The sequence below is a fragment of the Caretta caretta genome, chromosome 12, assembly GCF_965140235.1.
Source record: "Caretta caretta isolate rCarCar2 chromosome 12, rCarCar1.hap1, whole genome shotgun sequence".
Lineage (NCBI taxonomy): Eukaryota > Metazoa > Chordata > Testudines > Cheloniidae > Caretta > Caretta caretta.
In genome coordinates, this window is record NC_134217.1 from 18,449,668 (window position 1) to 18,469,415 (window position 19,748).

The 19,748-nt window shown below is 39.8% G+C and overlaps 1 protein-coding gene and 1 long non-coding RNA gene across 4 annotated transcripts in view; one reads left to right on the plus strand and one right to left on the minus strand.

Moving 5' to 3' along the window:
- Positions 1-19,748, plus strand: part of LOC125620853 (ATP-binding cassette sub-family C member 12) — a 117,547-nt gene that overhangs the window by 6,036 nt on the left and 91,763 nt on the right. For 2 of the 3 annotated variants that reach the window (XM_048817047.2, XM_075118371.1), the window contains exons 2-5: positions 2,505-2,629; positions 9,346-9,512; positions 10,225-10,380; positions 14,367-14,514. In XM_048817047.2, coding sequence (XP_048673004.2) covers positions 2,534-2,629; positions 9,346-9,512; positions 10,225-10,380; positions 14,367-14,514 — 567 coding nt within the window. In that variant the 5' untranslated portion in view covers positions 2,505-2,533. Of the gene's footprint in view, positions 1-2,504; positions 2,630-9,345; positions 9,513-10,224; positions 10,381-14,366; positions 14,515-19,748 lie in introns of those variants that run through there. The other variant, XM_048817048.2, reaches the window with a different exon arrangement.
- Positions 2,634-19,748, minus strand: part of LOC125620858 (uncharacterized) — a 48,875-nt gene continuing 31,760 nt past the window's right edge. The window contains exons 4-6 of the long non-coding RNA XR_012664568.1: positions 6,460-6,545; positions 4,054-4,179; positions 2,634-2,795 (exon numbers count right to left, since the gene is read on the minus strand). This is a non-coding gene — a long non-coding RNA (uncharacterized LOC125620858). The remainder of the gene's footprint in view (positions 2,796-4,053; positions 4,180-6,459; positions 6,546-19,748) is intronic.

Here is a 19,748-nt window from a genome sequence, read left to right on the forward strand (position 1 = left end):
AGTGAGATTAGATTTTGCAAAATTTGCAGATGATACAAAACTACTCAACATATTTAAGTCCCAGGCAGACTGTTAAGATTTACAAAGGGATCTCATAAAACTGGGTGACTGGGCAACAAAATGGCAGATGAAATTCAATGTTGATAAATACAAAAGTAATGCACATTGGAAAACATAACCCCAACTATACATATAAAATGATGGGGTCTAAATTAGCTGTTACCACTCAAGAAAGAGATTTTGGAATCATTGTGGATAGTTCTCTGAAAACATCCACTCAATGTGCAGCAACAGTCAAAAAAGGTAACAGAATGTTGTGAATCGTTAGGAAAGGGATAGATAATAAGATAGAAAATATCATATTGCCTCTATATAAATCCATGGTATGCCCACATCTTGAATACTGCATGCAGATCTGGTCGCCCCCATTTCATAAAAGATAATTGGAATTGGGATAGGTACAGAAAGGGCAACAAAAATGATTAGCTTTCATATGAGGAGAGATTAATAAGACTGGGACTTTTCAGCTTGGAAAAGAGACAACAAACGGGGTATATGATAGAGGTCTATAAAATCATTACTGGTGTGGAGAAAGTAAATAAGGAAGTGTTATTTACTCCTCCTCAGAACAGAAGAATGAGAGGTCACCAAATGAATTAATAGGCAGCAGGTTTAAAACAAACAAAAGGAAATATTTTTTCACACAGTGCACAGTCAAACTGTGGAAGTCTTTGCCAGAGGATGTTGTGAAGGCCAAGACTATAACAGGGTTCAAAAAAGAACTAGGTAAGTTCATGGAGGATAGGTCCGTCAATGGCTATTAGCCAGGAAGGAAAGGGATGCAAAACCATGCTCTGAAGTGTCCCTAGCCTCTGTGTGCCAGAAGCTGGGAATGGGCGACAGAGGATGGATCACTTGATGACTACCTGTTCTGTTCATTCCCTCTGAAGCACCTGGCATTGGCCACTGTTGGAAGACAGGATACTGGGCTAAGTAGACCATTGGTCTGACCCAGTGTGGCCATTCTTATGTTCTCTGCTTACCCAGGATATCAGCTAAGAGGCCTCCCTCCTAAGTTCAGGCTGAGTACTAATACTTAGGCTCTTAAACATATACTCAGCCGTAGGGATGTGAGCTTTAATCATCACTTTAATCAGATGATTATCTGGCCCACAGAGAATGCCTAAAGGAAGGTGAGGTAGGATCTGGTATAAAGCATTTATTGTCATGAATTTGGAACAACCTCGTTATGCACAAGCGATGAAGCCATGTAAAGTTATGCAGGTCATTCTAGATGACTGATCACATGGATGCACTGTCTACTCTCTATGTAAAGGAACAAAGCTGAATAGTCTGATCATCAGATTATTTGTCTCAATACAGAGAGACTTCACATTTTCCAAATGTGGCAAAAGTTTCACATATTTCTGAGCATCTTGACATATATCATCAAGGCCCCACAAATCATAAGAATATCATCAAACAGGAGATTTTGAATGTCAAGTTATTCAATGCATGCATCATAAAATAACTGCACTGAATTCTAAAATTCATCTGTCTGAATGTCTCTAACACTAGATGGTTGCATTGGAAACGTAAAAAGTCATTTTTCACATGTTGTCTGTATTAAATACCTGCAATCATTCCTCTGTCCTCACCCAAAGGATCTGTTTTTTTTCTATATCCAGCTTGACTGAAATACTGCCATTTGGCTGTGCAAGCTCAGTACGTGGAACACATGCCAAGAATTGCTGGTAGTCCATTCCTGACAAAAAGAATGAGTTTAAGACCTTATAGAGATTTCTAGTTGTGTGTGTGTGATTCTTTCACAGTAATTGCATTGCGCAATATTCTAGGAATATTTGCTAGTGAATCTCAGATTTCAATATCTCCATTCAAATATGAAAGAGGGGTCATGGTGAAAAGGGGAGAGTAAGAATTAGCAGCCCAACAAGAAAAACTTTAGTCTGACCAGATATGAAACTGGGTCCAATGGGAATGCACCGGGGTGGGGGGGCGGCACCTCCGGCCCTGGGGCCATAGAACGTGCCCCTCCAAAAGCCATACAATTTTTATTCCTGCGCATGCCCCAGCTGTGGCCTGGAAGTGGATGGAGGAAGAAGTTCAGAACTAGCAACCCAAGAGGAGGAACATCAAGGGTGTACTGCACACCCAATCTTGAATTTGATTTTTACATGAAAATTTGAACACTAGAAATACATCACAAAAATCTGACGCAAACTAACTTCTTTGGAGGACACAGGAAATGCCCATGGAAAATCAGCATAGCTCCATTCCTTAACACCCAACTGAGGATCTGGCCCTAAAAGTTGGTGTTCTGTATCCTACCAGATCAGCTTTTTAGCAAACTGTTGATGGGATATAAGTGTTTCTTAAGCACAGTTTAACTGAATGAAAAAGCTGTGGTAATGGAAAAGGCTTCAGGCTCACTTACCTTTGCTATGTTTTTGTAATATTTGTTTTTCTTTTCTTTTCTATTTTAGAAAAGAAAGAGTTGTGGTACTAACAGAAAATGCCAAGTAAGAAGAGTAAATGTTTTTCTGGCCCCAAAAATAATTCAGCCAAAGAGAAAAATGTAGAAGGTAATGGAGTGATCGGCCTCACTTACGTAAGTAACAATTTATTGAGTTAAACTACATTACAGCCATGTATAGTGGCCCAAATTCTATTTTTCACTCATCCAGTCTGAAGGTACTACAAAAGGAGCTTTCAGTGCCACTTTACACTGGCAGGAGCATTTCTCTTCTATGTAGATCATATGAAGTTTTTCTTTTCTGCAAAGTAAATATGGTATATTAATTGTCTAAAATAGTTCCAGTTTATGACTTTTAAGAAAGGTCACAGTTTGGGGAGGAAGACAATCTTAGCGCCTAATCTTGCATCCCACACTCAGGCAAAGCTCCTGATTGTCTTGGTAAGGAATACAGGATGGGCCCATTTAAAAAGTGCTTAATATTGTACCAAGAAACAGCATTTGCACAGCTGATCCTCCAGCTTACTGACTGCTTCTTTTCTTCATGACTGGCTACTAAAAGACACCAAAGGGGCAGGATGTGTTCCCTGCCCCCACCGCAGATACGGACTGAATCCCCACGCTGTCAAATCTCACAGGGGCTAAAAAAGAAATACCTTTTTGCTTTTTCTATGTGTCGTCTCTGAAAGAGGATTCAATATAGGTGTGACTAACTCCAGCACTACAGTCACCAATAGGATCCTGCACTGGAGGGGAGCCCTGTTGCTGGGCTACAAAGAGGGTCTGTAGTGGAGTTAATTTGCTCTTTATGCATAAAAAGGTTAAGCATTCTCGATGGACACCTTCTAGCTTTTGCTTCAGGAGGAATGTCTGGGGTGATGTTTCCTTAACAGAATTGGGGAAGGAATGTTGGTGCCAGAAGGTTCCCTGCAGGTTGCAAGCGGCAGTTGGACGGAGCAGTTGGAGAGCGAGAGGTCTGTGTAATAGTAATGACAGGCAGGACTTCCCTCAATGTGGAGAGAAACAGATGATGATGAAAATGAGCTGAAGGAGAAAGGGAGTACCAGAGAAAATATAAAGAAGAGATTAAAAACACAAAATTTGAAGGGAAAGGAACAAGAAAGACCCCAAGAAAACAGATAAGTGCCTTGTTTTGCACCTGCTAGGGATGTCCAGCTTGGCCCTAATTTTCTGAGCACTTACATTTCCCACTGACATCAGCTGGAGTTGTGGGTGCTCAGCACTTGAGGCCTCTGGTGGCTAAAGGGAACAAGAACTCCCCAATAACTGTAGTGATAGCCTATAAAGGAAAATGTTACAAGGCTGGGGGTAGCTATCTGGAGGGAATGGGGAGCTTGTCGCATGGGACACACACAAGTCTTTTGTTAGTTTTACTTTAAAATTTTCCCATTTAACAACTCCCATTTAAAAAATGTTTTCCCTTACAGAGGAGACTTCTGCTTTTGCTCGTTTACATGTGACCTGAGAGCAGGCTACGAAATAGACTGGGGCTACAGAATAAAGAGGGAATAAAAAGAAGCCACTAGTGTTCCACCTACTCTGATTCATAGATTCCAACAGTAAAGAGACTAAAGACAAGGCAGGAAGGAGAGCCTGGATAGGGATGAGTAGTCTTGACACCAGGTTCCCAAAGGATGTCCTTTGTGCCCCAAGTATAAGGCTCCCTGTAAAATATATTATGAAATAAGAGGTGGAGCAAAGAGGAGACAACCTGTGTAACAGTAATAATAATAATTATAATAATTTTATTATGCTCCATTAAATTATCATGATTGCTTATGACCCCAAGGAGCTATTCCAACAGCCAGGGATTGCTGTGGTCATGCCCCTTTTCTCCTGGTTACACCTCTCCTCTGGCCACAGGGAGGTGGGAGCTACTACAATGACTAGGTGACACCCTAGGACACCCCCTATGCAGGAAGAGTCCTCCAGTAGCTGGCTCAGAGCAGTGTCACATCAGTGGCACAGCATACAGTAGCGTCCGTGTAGGATTGTATCTGGCTTTATATATTCCCTTAGTGAATCCACATTTAACTAATGCTTTTTAACCCATATCTAACCATGTTTTCAAAATCCTTCAGTATATTTGTTACTTTTCTTTGGATACGCTCCATTTTATTAATATCTCTGTGGTAATTCAGATGCAGCTTCATTTGTGCTGTATCTGCCAACATCTCATATAAAATACCTCCTCTGATACAGCCTGTGCTTTCTCTGGAACTGTATTTCACTGTAGAGTAACATTCAATTTACTGGCTATTATTTTGCCCAAATCTTTGTCTGAAGTATTGCTGTCTAACTAGCATTCTTCCATATTAATTATTGCACAGGCATTTTATTCTTAGGTAAAAAAAAGTGGCCAAATCCCAAGAGGTGTTGCTCCCTTGCTAAACACCTGCAATTCCCACTGTGGTCCACAGTACTTGCAGATAGTTAGCACGTGCTCGGCATGTCTCAGGATTTTCACCTTAGCATTTGTCTTTACTGAACCAAATCTATTAATTTCTGTCTACTTCAGTAACTTTTTAAGCTCAAGTTATATATTTGCATTGTCTTACATTGCCTCTCCTCCTTATGTTGTATTATCCCATAGAAATTTGGTTAGAATATTAAAGTATTGTACATAAAAAAAAATGGCAGATATAGACACTTATTTTTGCACATTGTATCTCTGTTAAAACAACTCTGCAGCTGCTGTCTTTTTATTAATAGGGCAAATTGCCTTGTGAAAAGCAGTGTACTTCTGAATGCAGACATAGTTCTTTAGTATCTTATACAAAAGTTCCTTGTGGCTGTTTAGAAAAGTTCCTAGGAGTGTTATTTAAAAATTGCAATTAATCAGGCTTAACAAACAACAGAAATCCCCAAAGACCACCTGATATATTAGATATTATTAAGTGTGCAGTACAAACCTGGGAAATTTGTTGTAATTTACATAAAAATGACCCAATTATGTACATTACAGTGTGTGAATTCTCAACTAAGAATGTGCTATACAGGTTGAAATTCATGGTTGTGATGTCATAGTTTAAGGCCAGAAGGGACCACCAGATAATTGAGGAGGACCTCCTATATATCACAGAGAAGGGAAGGGGCACATTTCACCAAAATTGGAGATCTGAGTGAAATAACTTGTGTTAAACTAGTTTCTCCTCAAAGGACATCCAATATGGCAAGTTATTTCATCAACATTATTGAATATATACAGGGTAAACACATATTTCAGGCTCGTGCAGGAAGACAAATGGAGAATATCATGTGCAAGCAGTTCTGAAGTGAACTATAAAATAATGAGAGGAAAAGCAGATTTAACTTGCTATATGCTTTAGCCCAGAGCTGGAAGTTTTAGCGCACCTCGTGCCCTGTTCAAACAACCTTTTAATCCCAGCCCCACAGCTGCCAGAGACTGAAGATTGTTTATTTGTACTATTATTAGAAATGTAGGGCCAACTATGCTCTCAATTACACTGGTACACGTCCATAAATTTCAGTGGGGTTGCCCTAGTGTAATAGAGCAGAATTTGACCCTTATTCTATTTAATTAAATCCAGGATGCATTAAATTGTTATGCACATCTTTTGGGTTTCATTTATCATTATTAATTAAAGGTGATCTTAAAAACAAAATAAAAATTTGCTTTTACCATATACACCTTTTTATTAGGCTCTGATTTAGTAAAGCACTTAACACTTACTTACTCCATCCCTGTTCTGGACAGCATTTAAGCTTGTGCTTAAATCTCACTGAAGTCAAAGTTAAGTATGTATTAAGGGTTGTCCTGAATAAGGATAGCTTCCTGAATTGAAGTTTATATACACAGATGACCTTTCAAACTTTCAATAAGTTTTACTTTGGTTGTACATGAGAAATTTCAGGAATATCATAGGCTCTAAGAATCAGTACCTCTGTTCCTAAAATAGACAGAAGGGAGAGGTGTAGCTTACCTTACAGCCTTATGTGACATCAATATTAAAGTCTTCCAAAAATGGCAGGATCCTCCAGCAGAGAGAGGAGGCTGTCTCTCCTAATCCTAACATTAAAAACAAGAATTCCCCGTCCCCATATCACCAGTCCTGGGATGAATATTTACACAATACATATATGTGTGACTTATACACATATTCATTGTGTATATATTTATATAAACTCACACAAGAGAACTTTTGTAGGGCACATGCCCTGAATCATTTCCCAATGGCTAATGAAGATTAAAATTTATTTTTCAGGAGGTCTTGGCTACCCCCACCTTCCCAAATAATAATCTAGCATTTACTTCACATGTATTTGAGTAAAGATTAGTTTTTCTGCTGCTGCAAAAGGACAGCTTTCCCCCACAATTTATCACAAGTATAATGTTACAAAATTAGCATTTCCTGTTTTAATGGCATCATGTGTACTACATTAGTGAAAACTCATATTTTACATAATCAAGTATAATACAATTTCATTGTCAGACTAAAATCTCCAACATCGTTATGAACAGATATTTGTTTATCACATAAGTATATTATGATCTATATTGCTGATAGAGTCCTGTAGCTGTCCATTAGCAGTTTATATAAAAACTGTTCTTCAAAAATATATCTTTACATCTTTTTAGAAGACTCACTATATTGTACTTTCTATATCTTCATTAAAAAAAAAACAGGGAAAGAAATGGTAAAATGAAACCTTTAGAGATTTGACCAAAGGAAATTGACATGAGACATAGTTTTTGCAGTTGAATTGCAAAGAGCACCATTTTAAAAATTCATGAAAAGTATGGCAACTTGATTTCTCAGCAGCTTCAATTTTATTGTTAAATCAGTTGAGTATTTTAAATCAGAATAGTTGTATTGGGGAGATTATTATCTTCAGTTGACATGATTGCAGTAAGTTTATGAAAAAAAATGTCAAATAATGGGAGTTATTTTGCCCGGTATTCCTCTGAGCATTTACAGGAGCAAAAATGTAACAAGAAATAAAAGGTTATAGGGCTTGAATCTCTGAGTGATACAGATGGTAATCAGTCTTTTTTCATTAAGATATGCCTTCTTCAGCATTTTAGAAGAAGGTTGCTAGAAAATGTCCTATTTGCAAATCTCAGTCCTCATTCACCAAAGAGTTCATTTTTTCTTGGTTATGTGTTCAGTGCTCAGCATATTGTGTCAAACACTTTGTTCATATATTCCTACAAGGTCTAATCTGCTTTCTGGGAAATATAATGGTTATGGGGTTTCAGATGCACTTTATTTCCTTAAACTAGAAAGAAAAGGAAGTCAGGACATGTTTATAAAAGAGATTCTGTCTATAACGGCCAGAACTGTGCTAGCACTTACTACCTTTCTAGTGAACTGTGCGTAAACATTTTTTGGGTGAAAATACTCCATTAAAAGTGTCCATGCCCGTTGTATGCAGGACCATAGGGACCATGCAAACAAATTAAATGGCACAAACAAGTTTTAAAAAATAATGGAAGAAACAATGGAAACGAGCAAGATGCCTGTTTCCATCTCCCAGCATTTATACACGTTCTAGAGATGGCTGATGCAGTTTCACAGATATAAATCAAGACTAACTCCAGTGAAGAAAACAGGGTAAGACCGGTGTAAAATGGAGTGAGGGAAATCAGAATCTGGCTCCTGCTCGGATAAATCTCTCTGCTCAGGGTATTTACAGTCTCCATCAATGTACTATCAAATGGTTTATTTTCATTACATGGAAGCAAGATATCAAATGGGTGTATGGTCCTAATAGCATCAATATTGGGTCTATGTTTGTCTAATATTTTATAAACAATTCGGAATAAATGAATTGTAAATTGATCAAATATGCAGATATCACAAAATTTCTGGAGAAGAATCTGCAAATGTGCCCTTAGAAAGAATTACAGAATGATCCACAGAGAACTAGAGAACTGGACAGAAATAAGTGGGAATGAGTTTACTTTGAAAAATGAATTATGTGAGCATGGTGTGGAGGATAGAAATAATAGCATACAGAAGTGCAAAATGGAGATTGTTGGTTAAGACATCTTAAATACAGAGATGGGTAAAGGCACAAAAATCCAACATGAATTTACAGATGCTACACTGGGGGGGCGGGAACCAAAGCTATTCTGGGGTATATACACACTTCATCTCTTAATATAGCTTTAGTAATTCAGACTCAGACTTTTTACAGTTTGAAATGCTTCACTAGAAAAAGACTGAAGAGAAACTCCATAGAAAGGCTACAAAAATGATGAAAGGATTAGGCAGTATAACATACAAAGACAGACTAAGGGCTCAATCCTAGCATCCTGAACGTAGGAAAAAAACTCCTTTTGACTTCAGTGGGGTTTGGGTAAGACCCTAAATTGCCAAGGCAGGTCACTGAGGCAACAGTGTTAGAGATGTTAACCATAAACTTGATTAAACTCATAAGCTGACATTTTCAAGGTATTGGTACCTAAAATTTGAGGACCTATATCCACATTAGGTACCAAAAATAAATGACCTGATTTTGAGAGATGCTGAGCTGCAAGTGTTAAGTGTATTGTGGTTTAATGTGGTTTCTCAGTACATCAGAAGGCAAAGGCAAAAGGCTTTGGAAAAGCTTGTAGGTTTTTATAGTTTTGGTTACTGAGTTACCGTGGTGATGGGAGCATTATAAATGGGGAGAGAGTGTATGTGTATTTCTACATGTGTGCAAGGGAATGAAATAGATAACTATGGAGATCCTTTCCAGCCTTTGGCTAATAAGATATTATTGTGGTTTGAAAATGGTTATGGGCTTTACCACATATTTTAAAATGTTATTTAAAAGTAATTAATGCTAATATGTTCTATTTTTAAAATTTTACTTCAAAGAGAAATCTGACTGAGCACAAGCAACCTTGGTACCTGCAAACCAGCACAATGGTTACTTCAGCACCGTATCTGCTACCTCATCTAGATATACGAGATGATGAAAGGACCTTTCACCACAAATATGAACCTAGTTTAAAAACAATGATTCCTGTCCGCCCCAAAGCAAAGCAAGTCACATTTATTTATAATTGAAATATAATATATAGAAAGAAAATCTACAGAAAGAAAATCATTTTCTGATGGCTAATGAAGGTTAAAATTTATTTTTCAGGAAAATCTTGGTTACCCCCACCTCCCCAACTATTAAGCTAGCATCTACTTCAAATGTATTTTAGTGGTTGAAATTCACATTAACTATGTTTTAATGAACTACTAACGGTGTCTCACTCATATTTAATTGGTTAATTGAGTTAATACATTGCCAAAAAAATTTTGAGGTATAATCTGAGCTGAGCTAAACTGACAGAATCTGACATTTCAGCATTGTTGAAAGCTAGCATGAGTAACTACTTACGATGCTCTGTGTATGCCCTGGAGCATTATCTGAGGAGGATACTGATTAAATGCAGCAAATGCCAGTTGACTTCAAGTAATGAAGCTGGTTTTTAGCTCAGAAGCTGAGCACACAGAGCACTTTGGAAGCTGCAGACTAGATTCTCACCCCATCAGTGACCTTACCTTATCATTAATTAATAAGTGGTGTATTCATACTATCTATCACTCCACTAAGGGATGCATGATGATCTCTGCCTAACACTATAAAAAGGTCTTTATATGGCTCAGAAAACATAATTTTCTACAGTTAACATTTGTAAGGTCAGTGAGACAACTGTGAAATTAACTTGAATACAGTATTAGTAGCTTGTATTTTTCCCCTAGATCTGCTGTTAACCCAATGGATAATGCAGGACTGTTCTCATTTGCTACATTTTCTTGGCTTTCATCTTTAATGATCAAAGGATACAGACACAAAATTAATGTGGACACCTTACCTCCATTATCATATCATGATAGTTCAGAGCCAAATGCAAAAAGGTAGGACTATTTCAATTTCAATATAATTATTGTAAGATTCCTCCTTATGTGGTGTTCTTTATTGAGAGTCATGATTTGAGACTTCGGGGCAGAGGGGGGGCATTAGATATAAGATACAATAGCAGTTTTTAGCTGCAAAATGTTTTGCATGTTTCCTACTGTTTGACTCAGTACAGGATCCTTAAGCAAAAAACAATAAAACAATTAAAAAAAGAGGAGGAAGAGAAAGGAAAAGAAGAAAACAAGTTGTTAGGATTGGTTTTTGAAAAAAAGATACAGAAGAAGGGAGAAAGAAACAAAACTTCTTGAGTCTTCTCTCCTTTATTGCTTTTCCATTTATTCTTTCTCCCCATATCTTATACAAGGATTCTACATTGCAAGAAGCTGAGGTAGGGGGCAACTCCACACAAGGAAGACCCAGATGTGTTGAAATCAAGAACTCCCTCCAAAATGTTAGCCTTCTGTATGGCCAACAAGACTTCTTCAGCTATGGCACTACAGGTCCTGGTCCAATGCCCACTGTAGTCCATGGGAGTCTTTCCATTAATGGGATTTGAAACAGACCTGAAGGGTTCAATCCTGACAGGTGCTGAACATTCTGGCCCAAATCTAGCAATGCACATAAGTACATTAACTTTAAACACATGTTTAAATGTGTTGCTGGATCAAGACCAGAATGTCAGCATCATACAGTATTGAGCCTAAATATATTGCAAAGCTCTTGGAAAGGACTAGTAAATTTTGCACATAATGGATTGGGAAAAGCATATTAAAGACCCTATGTAACTTTGATTTAGCGGTTCATTAGTTCAGCCCCAGGTACTATCTGCCACCAATTAATTCCTGAGATTTTGAAAACTATTTCAATGTCTCCGACTCAAGGAATATTTCCAAAATACCTCTGAACAACATACTAATCCACAGAGGCCTCCCTACCAACATTACAAAAAGAAGCATTCTAGGTGGACTCCTCCTGAAGGTCGAAACAGCAGACTGGACTTCTACATAGAGTGCTTCCGCCGACGTGCACGGGCTGAAATTGTGGAAAAGCAGCATCACTTGCCCCATAACCTCAGCCATGCAGAACACAATGCCATCCACAGCCTCAGAAACAACTCTGACATCATAATCAAAAAGGCTGACAAAGGAGGTGCTGTTGTCATCATGAATAGCTCGGAATATGAACAAGAGGCTGCTCGGCAGCTCTCCAACACCACTTTCTACAAGCCATTACCCTCTGATCCCACTGAGAGTTACCAAAAGCAACTACAGCATTTGCTCAAGAAACTTCCTGAAAAAGCACAAGATGAAATCCGCACAGACACACCCCTGGAACCCCTACCTGGGATATTCTATCTGCTACCCAAGATCCATAAACCTGGAAATCCTGGGCGCCCCATCATCTCAGGCATTGGCACCCTGACAGCAGGATTGTTTGGCTATGTAGACTCCCTCCTCAGGCCCTACGCTACCAGCACTCCCAGCTACCTTCGAGACACCACTGACTTCCTGAGGAAACTACAATCCATCGGTGATCTTCCTGATAACACCATCCTGGCCACTATGGATGTAGAAGCCCTCTACACCAACATTCCACACAAAGATGGACTACAAGCCGTCAAGAACACTATCCCTGATAATGTCACGGCTAACCTAGTGGCTGAACTTTGTGACTTTGTCCTTACCCATAACTATTTTACATTTGGGGACAATGTATACCTTCAGATCAGCGGCACTGCTATGGGTACCCACAGTATGCCAACATTTTTATGGCTGATTTAGAACAACGCTTCCTCAGCTCTCGTCCCCTAACGCCCCTACTCTACTTGCGCTATATTGATGACATCTTCATCATCTGGACCCATGGAAAAGAAGCCCTTGAGGAATTCCACCATGATTTCAACAATTTCCATCCCACCATCAACCTCAGCCTGGTCCAGTCCACACAAGAGATCCACTTCCTGGACACTACAGTGCTAATAAACAATGGTCACATAAACACCACCCTATACCGGAAATCTACTGACCGCTATTCCTACCTACATGCCTCCAGCTTTCACCATGACCACACCACACGATCCATGGTCTACAGCCAAGCTCTGCGATACAACCGCATTTGCTCCAACCCCTCAGACAGAGACAAACACCTACAAGATCTCTATCAAGCATTCTTACAACTACAATACCCACCTGCGGAAGTGAAGAAACAGACTGATAGAGCCAGAAGAGTTCCCAGAAGTCACCTCCTACAGGACAGGCCTAACAAAGAAAATAACAGAACGCCACTAGCCGTCACCTTCAGCTAAAACCCCTCCAACGCATTAGTAAGGATCTACAACCTATCCTGAAGGATGACCCAACACTCTCACAAATCTTGGGAGACAGGCCAGTCCTTGCCTACAGACAGCCCCCCAACCTGAAGCAAATACTCACCAACAACCACATACCACACAACAGAACCAGGAACCTATCCTTGCAACAAAGCCCGTTGCCAACTGTGCCCACATATCTATTCGGGGACACCATCACAGGGCTTAATAACATCAGCCACACTATCAGAGACTCGTTCACCTGCACATCCACCAATGTGATATATGCCATCATGTGCCAGCAATGCCCCTCTGCCATGTACATTGGTCAAACTGGACAGTCTCTACGTAAAAGAATAAATGGACACAAATCAGATGTCAAGAATTATAACATTCATAAATCAGTCGGAGAACACTTCAATCTCTCTGGTCACGCAATTACAGACATGAAGGTTGCTATCTTACAACAAAAAAACTTCAAATCCAGACTCCAGCGAGAAACTGCTGAATTGGAATTCATTTGCAAATTGGATACTATTAATTTAGGCTTAAATAGAGACTGGGAGTGGCTAAGTCATTATGCAAGGTAGCCTATTTCCCCTTGTTTTTTCCTAACCTCTCCCCCCCCACAGACGTTCTGGTTAAACTTGGATTTATGCTGGAAATGGCCCACCTTGATTATCATACACATTGTAGGGAAAGTGGTCACTTTGGATGAGCTATTACCAGCAGGAGAGTGAGTTTGTGTGTGTATGGGGGTGGGGAGGTGAGAAAACCTGGATTTGTGCTGGAAATGGCCCACCTTGATTATCATGCACATTGTAGGGAAAGTGGTCACTTTGGATAAGCTATTACCAGCAGGAGAGTGAGTTTGTGTGTGTGTGTGTTTTGGGGGGGAGGGTGAGAAAACCTGGATTTGTGCTGGAAAGGGCCCACCTTGATTTTCATACACATTGTAAGGAGAGTGGTCACTTTGGATAAGCTATTACCAGCAGGAGAGTGAGTTTGTGTGTGTGGTTTTTGGAAAAAAAAAAGGGGGGGGGTGAGAAAACCTGGATTTGTGCTGGAAATGACCCACCTTGATTATCATACACATTGTAAGGAGAGTGATCACTTTAGATAAGCTATTACCAGCAGGAGAGTGGGGTGGGAGGTGGTATTGTTTCATGGTCTCTGTGTATATAATGTCTTCTGCAGTTTCCACAGTATGCCTCCGATGAAGTGAGCTGTAGCTCACGAAAGCTTATGCTCAAATAAATTGGTTAGTCTCTAAGGTGCCACAAGTACTCCTTTTCTTTGTGCAAATACAGACTAACACGGCTGTTACTCTGAAAAATATTTCAACCTAGTCCATTTTGGTATACATACACTTAGCTGAACAGTTAAGAATATATGTCCTCAGATTGCAAATGTTAATGTTTCAATGTGATAATTTCCTTAGAGGAATTACATTGAATAATGAATTCCCTTCATGAATTGTTGATCTATAAAAATGTTATTTGTATAATTTTTAGATTTCTATAACTATTGATTGATAGGATGAGGAACTGAAGTTTAATTTTACCATAGTAGCAGTTTCATATATGTTTCTTATTAACTGTTGTGATTAGAAGAAATGCTTTACCATTCTATTTAACCTTCTACTCTTTTAATATGTGGGGATATTTTTTTCTCCAGATTTCGACTCCTTTGGGAAGCAGAGCTTGCAAGAGTTGGGCCTGAAAAAGCTTCTTTGGGCAGAGTAGTTCTTAAATTTCAGAGAACAAGAATTTTGGTGGATGTGATAGCAAATTTCATTTGTATTATCTTGGCTGCTTTAGGACCAGTAAGTAGTTCCATACTGATTAACAATTTTACAATCAATTTACAGCATTACTGTCAAATATTTTTACATTCTTTATGGTTATTATTTTATTCTCTGTGTTTGGCTTTGATGGATGTTAATTAAATGGTCTAGAAATGAATATTAGGCTGAGTGTAGTTTGCCTTCTATTCAAGCTAATTACTTTTTTCCATGTACAGTAACATATTTTGAGCTATAGTGACCAAGGTCTATTTGTGCTATGTTAATAAAACAAAATGACAAGGGACACAGAAGACAAATAGGAAAGAGCTGGGCTACAGTTGGCTAAATGTTGCCAAAAACCTTCCAAAAATATCTGTTCATCTTTTAAAAAGGGTTCACACACCTTTGTGTTTCTTTTCCACAGATGTTCTTGCAAAGAAATTTATTAACAGGAATATTAGAGGAAACGATGACTTAAGTAAATATTGCAGAAAGATAGGAAGCACAGTCAATTTTTTCCATTTCCATGTTCTCACAATCTGAACAAGTAGCAGGATTACAAAACTGAGTTTCTCCTTGGTTTATTTTCTCTGCAGAGCTCTCTCTCACCCACCTCACACCCCATACTTGTGTGTGTGCAAAGAGTAGCATAATATTGAAAAGACATCATATGTTCAGATTCTGTGAAGAATATACATACATAAGCCATGCTCCATAGGGAAGGCATATCACACAACCAAAGTTGCACTAGTTTAACTAAAATAGTGTTTAAAATCCAGTGAGATAAACTGGTGCAAGCCCCTGTATGGACACATTTAAATCAGATGGCAACTGGCTTATATTGGTTTAGCCTAATTCTGTAATTAAAGGTAAAAAAACAGTAATGGAACTGCTCTGTATCTGCATCGCCTCTGTAGTTCCATCACTCCCCTCTGCAGTGGAGAGAAGACAGGAGGATCTATGTAGTAGCAGATCCTTTGGCCCTGTCCCAAAGCCCATTTGATCCTTGTGGCTGGCATGCTGGGGACTGTCCACTGAGATGAGCTCCAAATTATACTAAGCTTTGCAGAGCCCCAGAACTCTCACTCTAATTTGCACCTCACCAGTTCCACTGCCAGGAAAGCCTCCGTGGCTGTAGAGAGGTCGGACAGGATTTACCCTTTAACAGTTAATTTTAGTGTACTACAATTAATCTCTCTCTTGTGAACTAAGTATGGGAAATGGAGACAATTTTTTGTTGCTCAGTTATTGATGCAATTTTAAAGAATTAACAGGCATTAAAGGACATTAACCTCACCAATCACCTGTAATGAGAGGATTCCATGGATGTCTCAAGGCCAAATGAGTCTGCTTTATAAAAAACAAATATTAAAGCATAATGTCTCATCTAAAGTATGATGTCGTGGAAGGTCTGGGTCAAATCAGATGTTTTATTGCAAATTTAAAAAAGATTTCTGGTGACATATAACATGAGCTTCAACTTATAAGAGTTCAGGAAGAGTTCAAGACCAGCTAGCTGTTCATATATATAGAATCCCCATATTCTATATATGACAAATCAATAGAAATCTAAAGTAATTTGTATTATTAAAGTATTGAATTCTTCACAGAGACCCTACCAGCAATGTTCCATTAGTCAGAAACATGTTCTGAGTCCTTCTACCCATCACTGTAGTCTGAGTACCTAGTCATGGTATCACAGTATCATTACTACATGCAGTATGTTATTTCATTTACAGATTTTAAGAGTATCCTGCATTATTATTCTGTTTACTAGTGTCATTTCTGTTGTGAAGTCAGGAGTTAAACATTTGTACAGTACCAATTCCATTTAAATGTGATTACCTCTATAAGCAGGCAAGCCCATGAGCTTGCCTGGCAAATATGCTTTATCTGGAAGATGTACATGAGTACTAAAAAAATCCAAAAAAACTCTTGCACGGTAAAAATACCCCATAATATCATCACATTAACTTCTGACCATCTCAAAAATCTCAGTTGTATCATCTACTTCACAATCACAAAGCAAAAGATTGTTTTTGGAGAATCTCCATAGTAAGGGGAAAGAAAGGAATGGGGGTTTTATCAACTTTTTAAAAGGAAGAGACACACAAAATGGTTCCTGCTACAGAAAATCAAGACAGCAAAGGCCTCTAAAGGCAATGGCATCAAGTAGAGGAGCCATAACTCGTTGTAGGGATGGGGCAGAGTCCACACAAGAAAGGGGTGGGCTACAGGGCCATCTTCAAAGTTTGATAGATCCACAGTTCTTGTCATTCACCTATCCCTATTTATTGCTTACATTTTACAGCTTCTTAAAGTAGAAATGGCAGACTTTTGGGGGGAAACTTTGCTTCACCATTCTTTGATGATTTTCAAAGATATTTCTGTGGTCTTGAGAGAGATAGTATCTGTTTGAGAAACCCAGATAAGTCAGAAGGATTTCAGAAACAAATTGACAAATCAAATTATTCTACCACGTTAGGGATTTCCAGTGATTTTTAAAAAAAACCTGTTTGTGGGAAGAGAGGAACGGCAAGCCTGAGGGTACGTCTGCACTGCAATCAAACACCTGTGGCTGGCCCGTTGAGCTCAGGCTGCGGTGCTATAAGATTGCAGTGTTGACGTCCGCGTTTGGGCTGGAGCCTCGGCTCTAGCGACCTTCCCTGTAAGAACTAGGTTACCTGGAGTGAGGTAAGGCAGAAGCAGACCTAGAAACAAGCTAACAAGAAACTCAGGAGCTATTGCTGCTGTAGGCAAATGCTTTGAGCAGCCCCTGAACTGCTGTTGCTGCTGGGCTTAAGAGCCAGTCTGATGACTCTTCCAATCAAATAGGCTGTGTAGCCAATCAATCAGCCACAGGCCGGTTGTGCTCATTAGATTGTCCAGAGAGTGTCTGCTGCAGGCCATGCTGCTAGACTGGCTCTGCTGAAGGCCCTGATTCCTGTCAGAGGTTTCTTTTTATTACATGTACTACTATAGCATTAATTTTTTATTCCTGTCCCATGTAACTGTGGATATTCTCATTGGCCATAGAAATGTCTAATCCTTTTATTGAATCCTAATAAGCTCCTGATCTCAATGATATCTCATGGGAATGAGTTCCAATGGTTCATTAAATTTTGTGTTAGTCTTTTCTTTTAGCAACTTTAAATTTGTTGTCCTTCAGTTCTGCCAATCATCCTCTTCTTATATTTAAAAAAATCCCACTTTCTCAATTTTAGTCTCTGCATACTAGCTTTTGGTGTGTTTCCTCCTCCAAGGATGTTGAACTTAATTATATTGCAGTCAATATGATCTTGTGGCTCTATTACAGTCCTTGAACCAACTTATTCTGTGTGGTAATAAGAAACAAGTCCAGAACAAGCTCTGTCTTTGGAACTATTTATTGCAAAAAGCAATTGTTAAACCTTGTTCTGATGTGACAATTGACCAGTTTAAGCACACTTAGTTGAAATCCCCATTATTTCAGTTTTATCAATTAATGTATTTGTTCATACCTCCCTCACAGAGTAACAGCAACTTTTGTTAACTAGCTACCTGAGCTGATTTCAGTGGTTTATACCAGGATATCAAGAGTGGATAAATATTTTTATTGGGCCAATAATTCAAGTAACTAATTTCAGAATCTTCCCGCAGTGAAACCAAGCCCTGGTCTACACTAGGACTTTAGGTCGAATTTAGCAGCGTTAAATCGATTTAAACCTGCACCCGTCCACACAATGAAGCCCTTTATTTCGACTTAAAGGGCTCTTAAAATCGATTTCCTTACTCCACCCCTGACAAGTGGATTAGCGCTTAAATCGACGTTGCCGGCTCGAATTTGGGGTACTGTGGACACAATTCGATGGTATTGGCCTCCGGGAGCTATCCCAGAGTGCTCCATTCTGACCGCTCTGGACAGCGCTCTCAACTCAGATGCACTGGCCAGGTAGACAGGAAAAGAACCGCGAACTTTTGAATCTCATTTCCTGTTTGGCCATCGTGGCAAGCTGCAGGTGACCATGCAGAGCTCATCAGCACAGGTGACCATGATGGAGTCCCAGAATCGCAAAAGAGCTCCAGCATGGACCGAACAGGAGGTACGGGATCTGATCGCTGTTTGGGGAGAGGAATCCGTGCTATCAGAACTCCGTTCCAGTTTTCGAAATGCCAAAACCTTTCTGAAAATCTCCCAGGGCATGAAGGACAGAGGCCATAACAGGGACCCGAAGCAGTGCCGCGTGAAACTGAAGGAGCTGAGGCAAGCCTACCAGAAAACCAGAGAGGCAAACAGCCGCTCTGGGTCAGAGCCCCAAACATGCCGCTTCTATGATGAGCTGCATGCCATTTTAGGGGGTTCAGCCACCACTACCCCAGCCGTGTTGTTTGACTCCTTCAATGGAGATGGAGGCAATACGGAAGTAGGTTTTGGGGATGAAGAAGATGATGATGAGGAGGTTGTAGATAGCTCACAGCAAGCAAGCGGAGAAACCGGTTTTCCCGACAGCCAGGAACTGTTTCTCACCCTAGACCTGGAGCCAGTACCCCCCAAACCCACCCAAGGCTGCCTCCTGGACTCAGCAGGCGGAGAAGGGACCTCTGGTGAGTGTACCTTTTAAAATGCTATACATGGTTTAAAAGCAAGCATGTGAAAGGATTACTTTGCCCTGGCATTTGCGGTTCTGCCTTTGCAAAAGGTTTCTGGGGAGGGCAGCCTTATTTCGTCCTTCATGGTAGGACACTTTACCACTCCAGGCCAGCAACACGTACTGGGGAATCACTGTAGAACAAAGCATTGCAGTGTATGTTTGCTGGCATTCAACCAAAATCCGTTCACGCGGTGGGAGGAGGCAAAATGCGACCTTGTAACGAAAGCACATGTGCTATGTATGTAATGTTAACAGCAAGGTTTACCCTGAAAGAGTGTAGCGACTGTTTTATAAAATGTGTCTTTTTAAATACCGCTGTCCCTTTTTTTTTCTCCACCAGCTGCATGTGTTTCAATGATCACAGGATCTTCTCCTTCCCAGAGGCTAGTGAAGCTTAGAAAGAAAAAAAAACGCACTCGCGATGAAATGTTCTCTGAGCTCATGCTGTCCTCCCACACTGACAGAGCACAGACGAATGCGTGGAGGCAAATAATGTCAGAGTGCAGGAAAGCACAAAATGACCGGGAGGAGAGGTGGAGGGCTGAAGAGAGTAAGTGGCGGGCTGAAGACAGGGCTGAAGCTCAAAGGTGGCGGCAGCGTGATGAGAGGAGGCAGGATTCAATGCTGAGGCTGCTGGAGGAC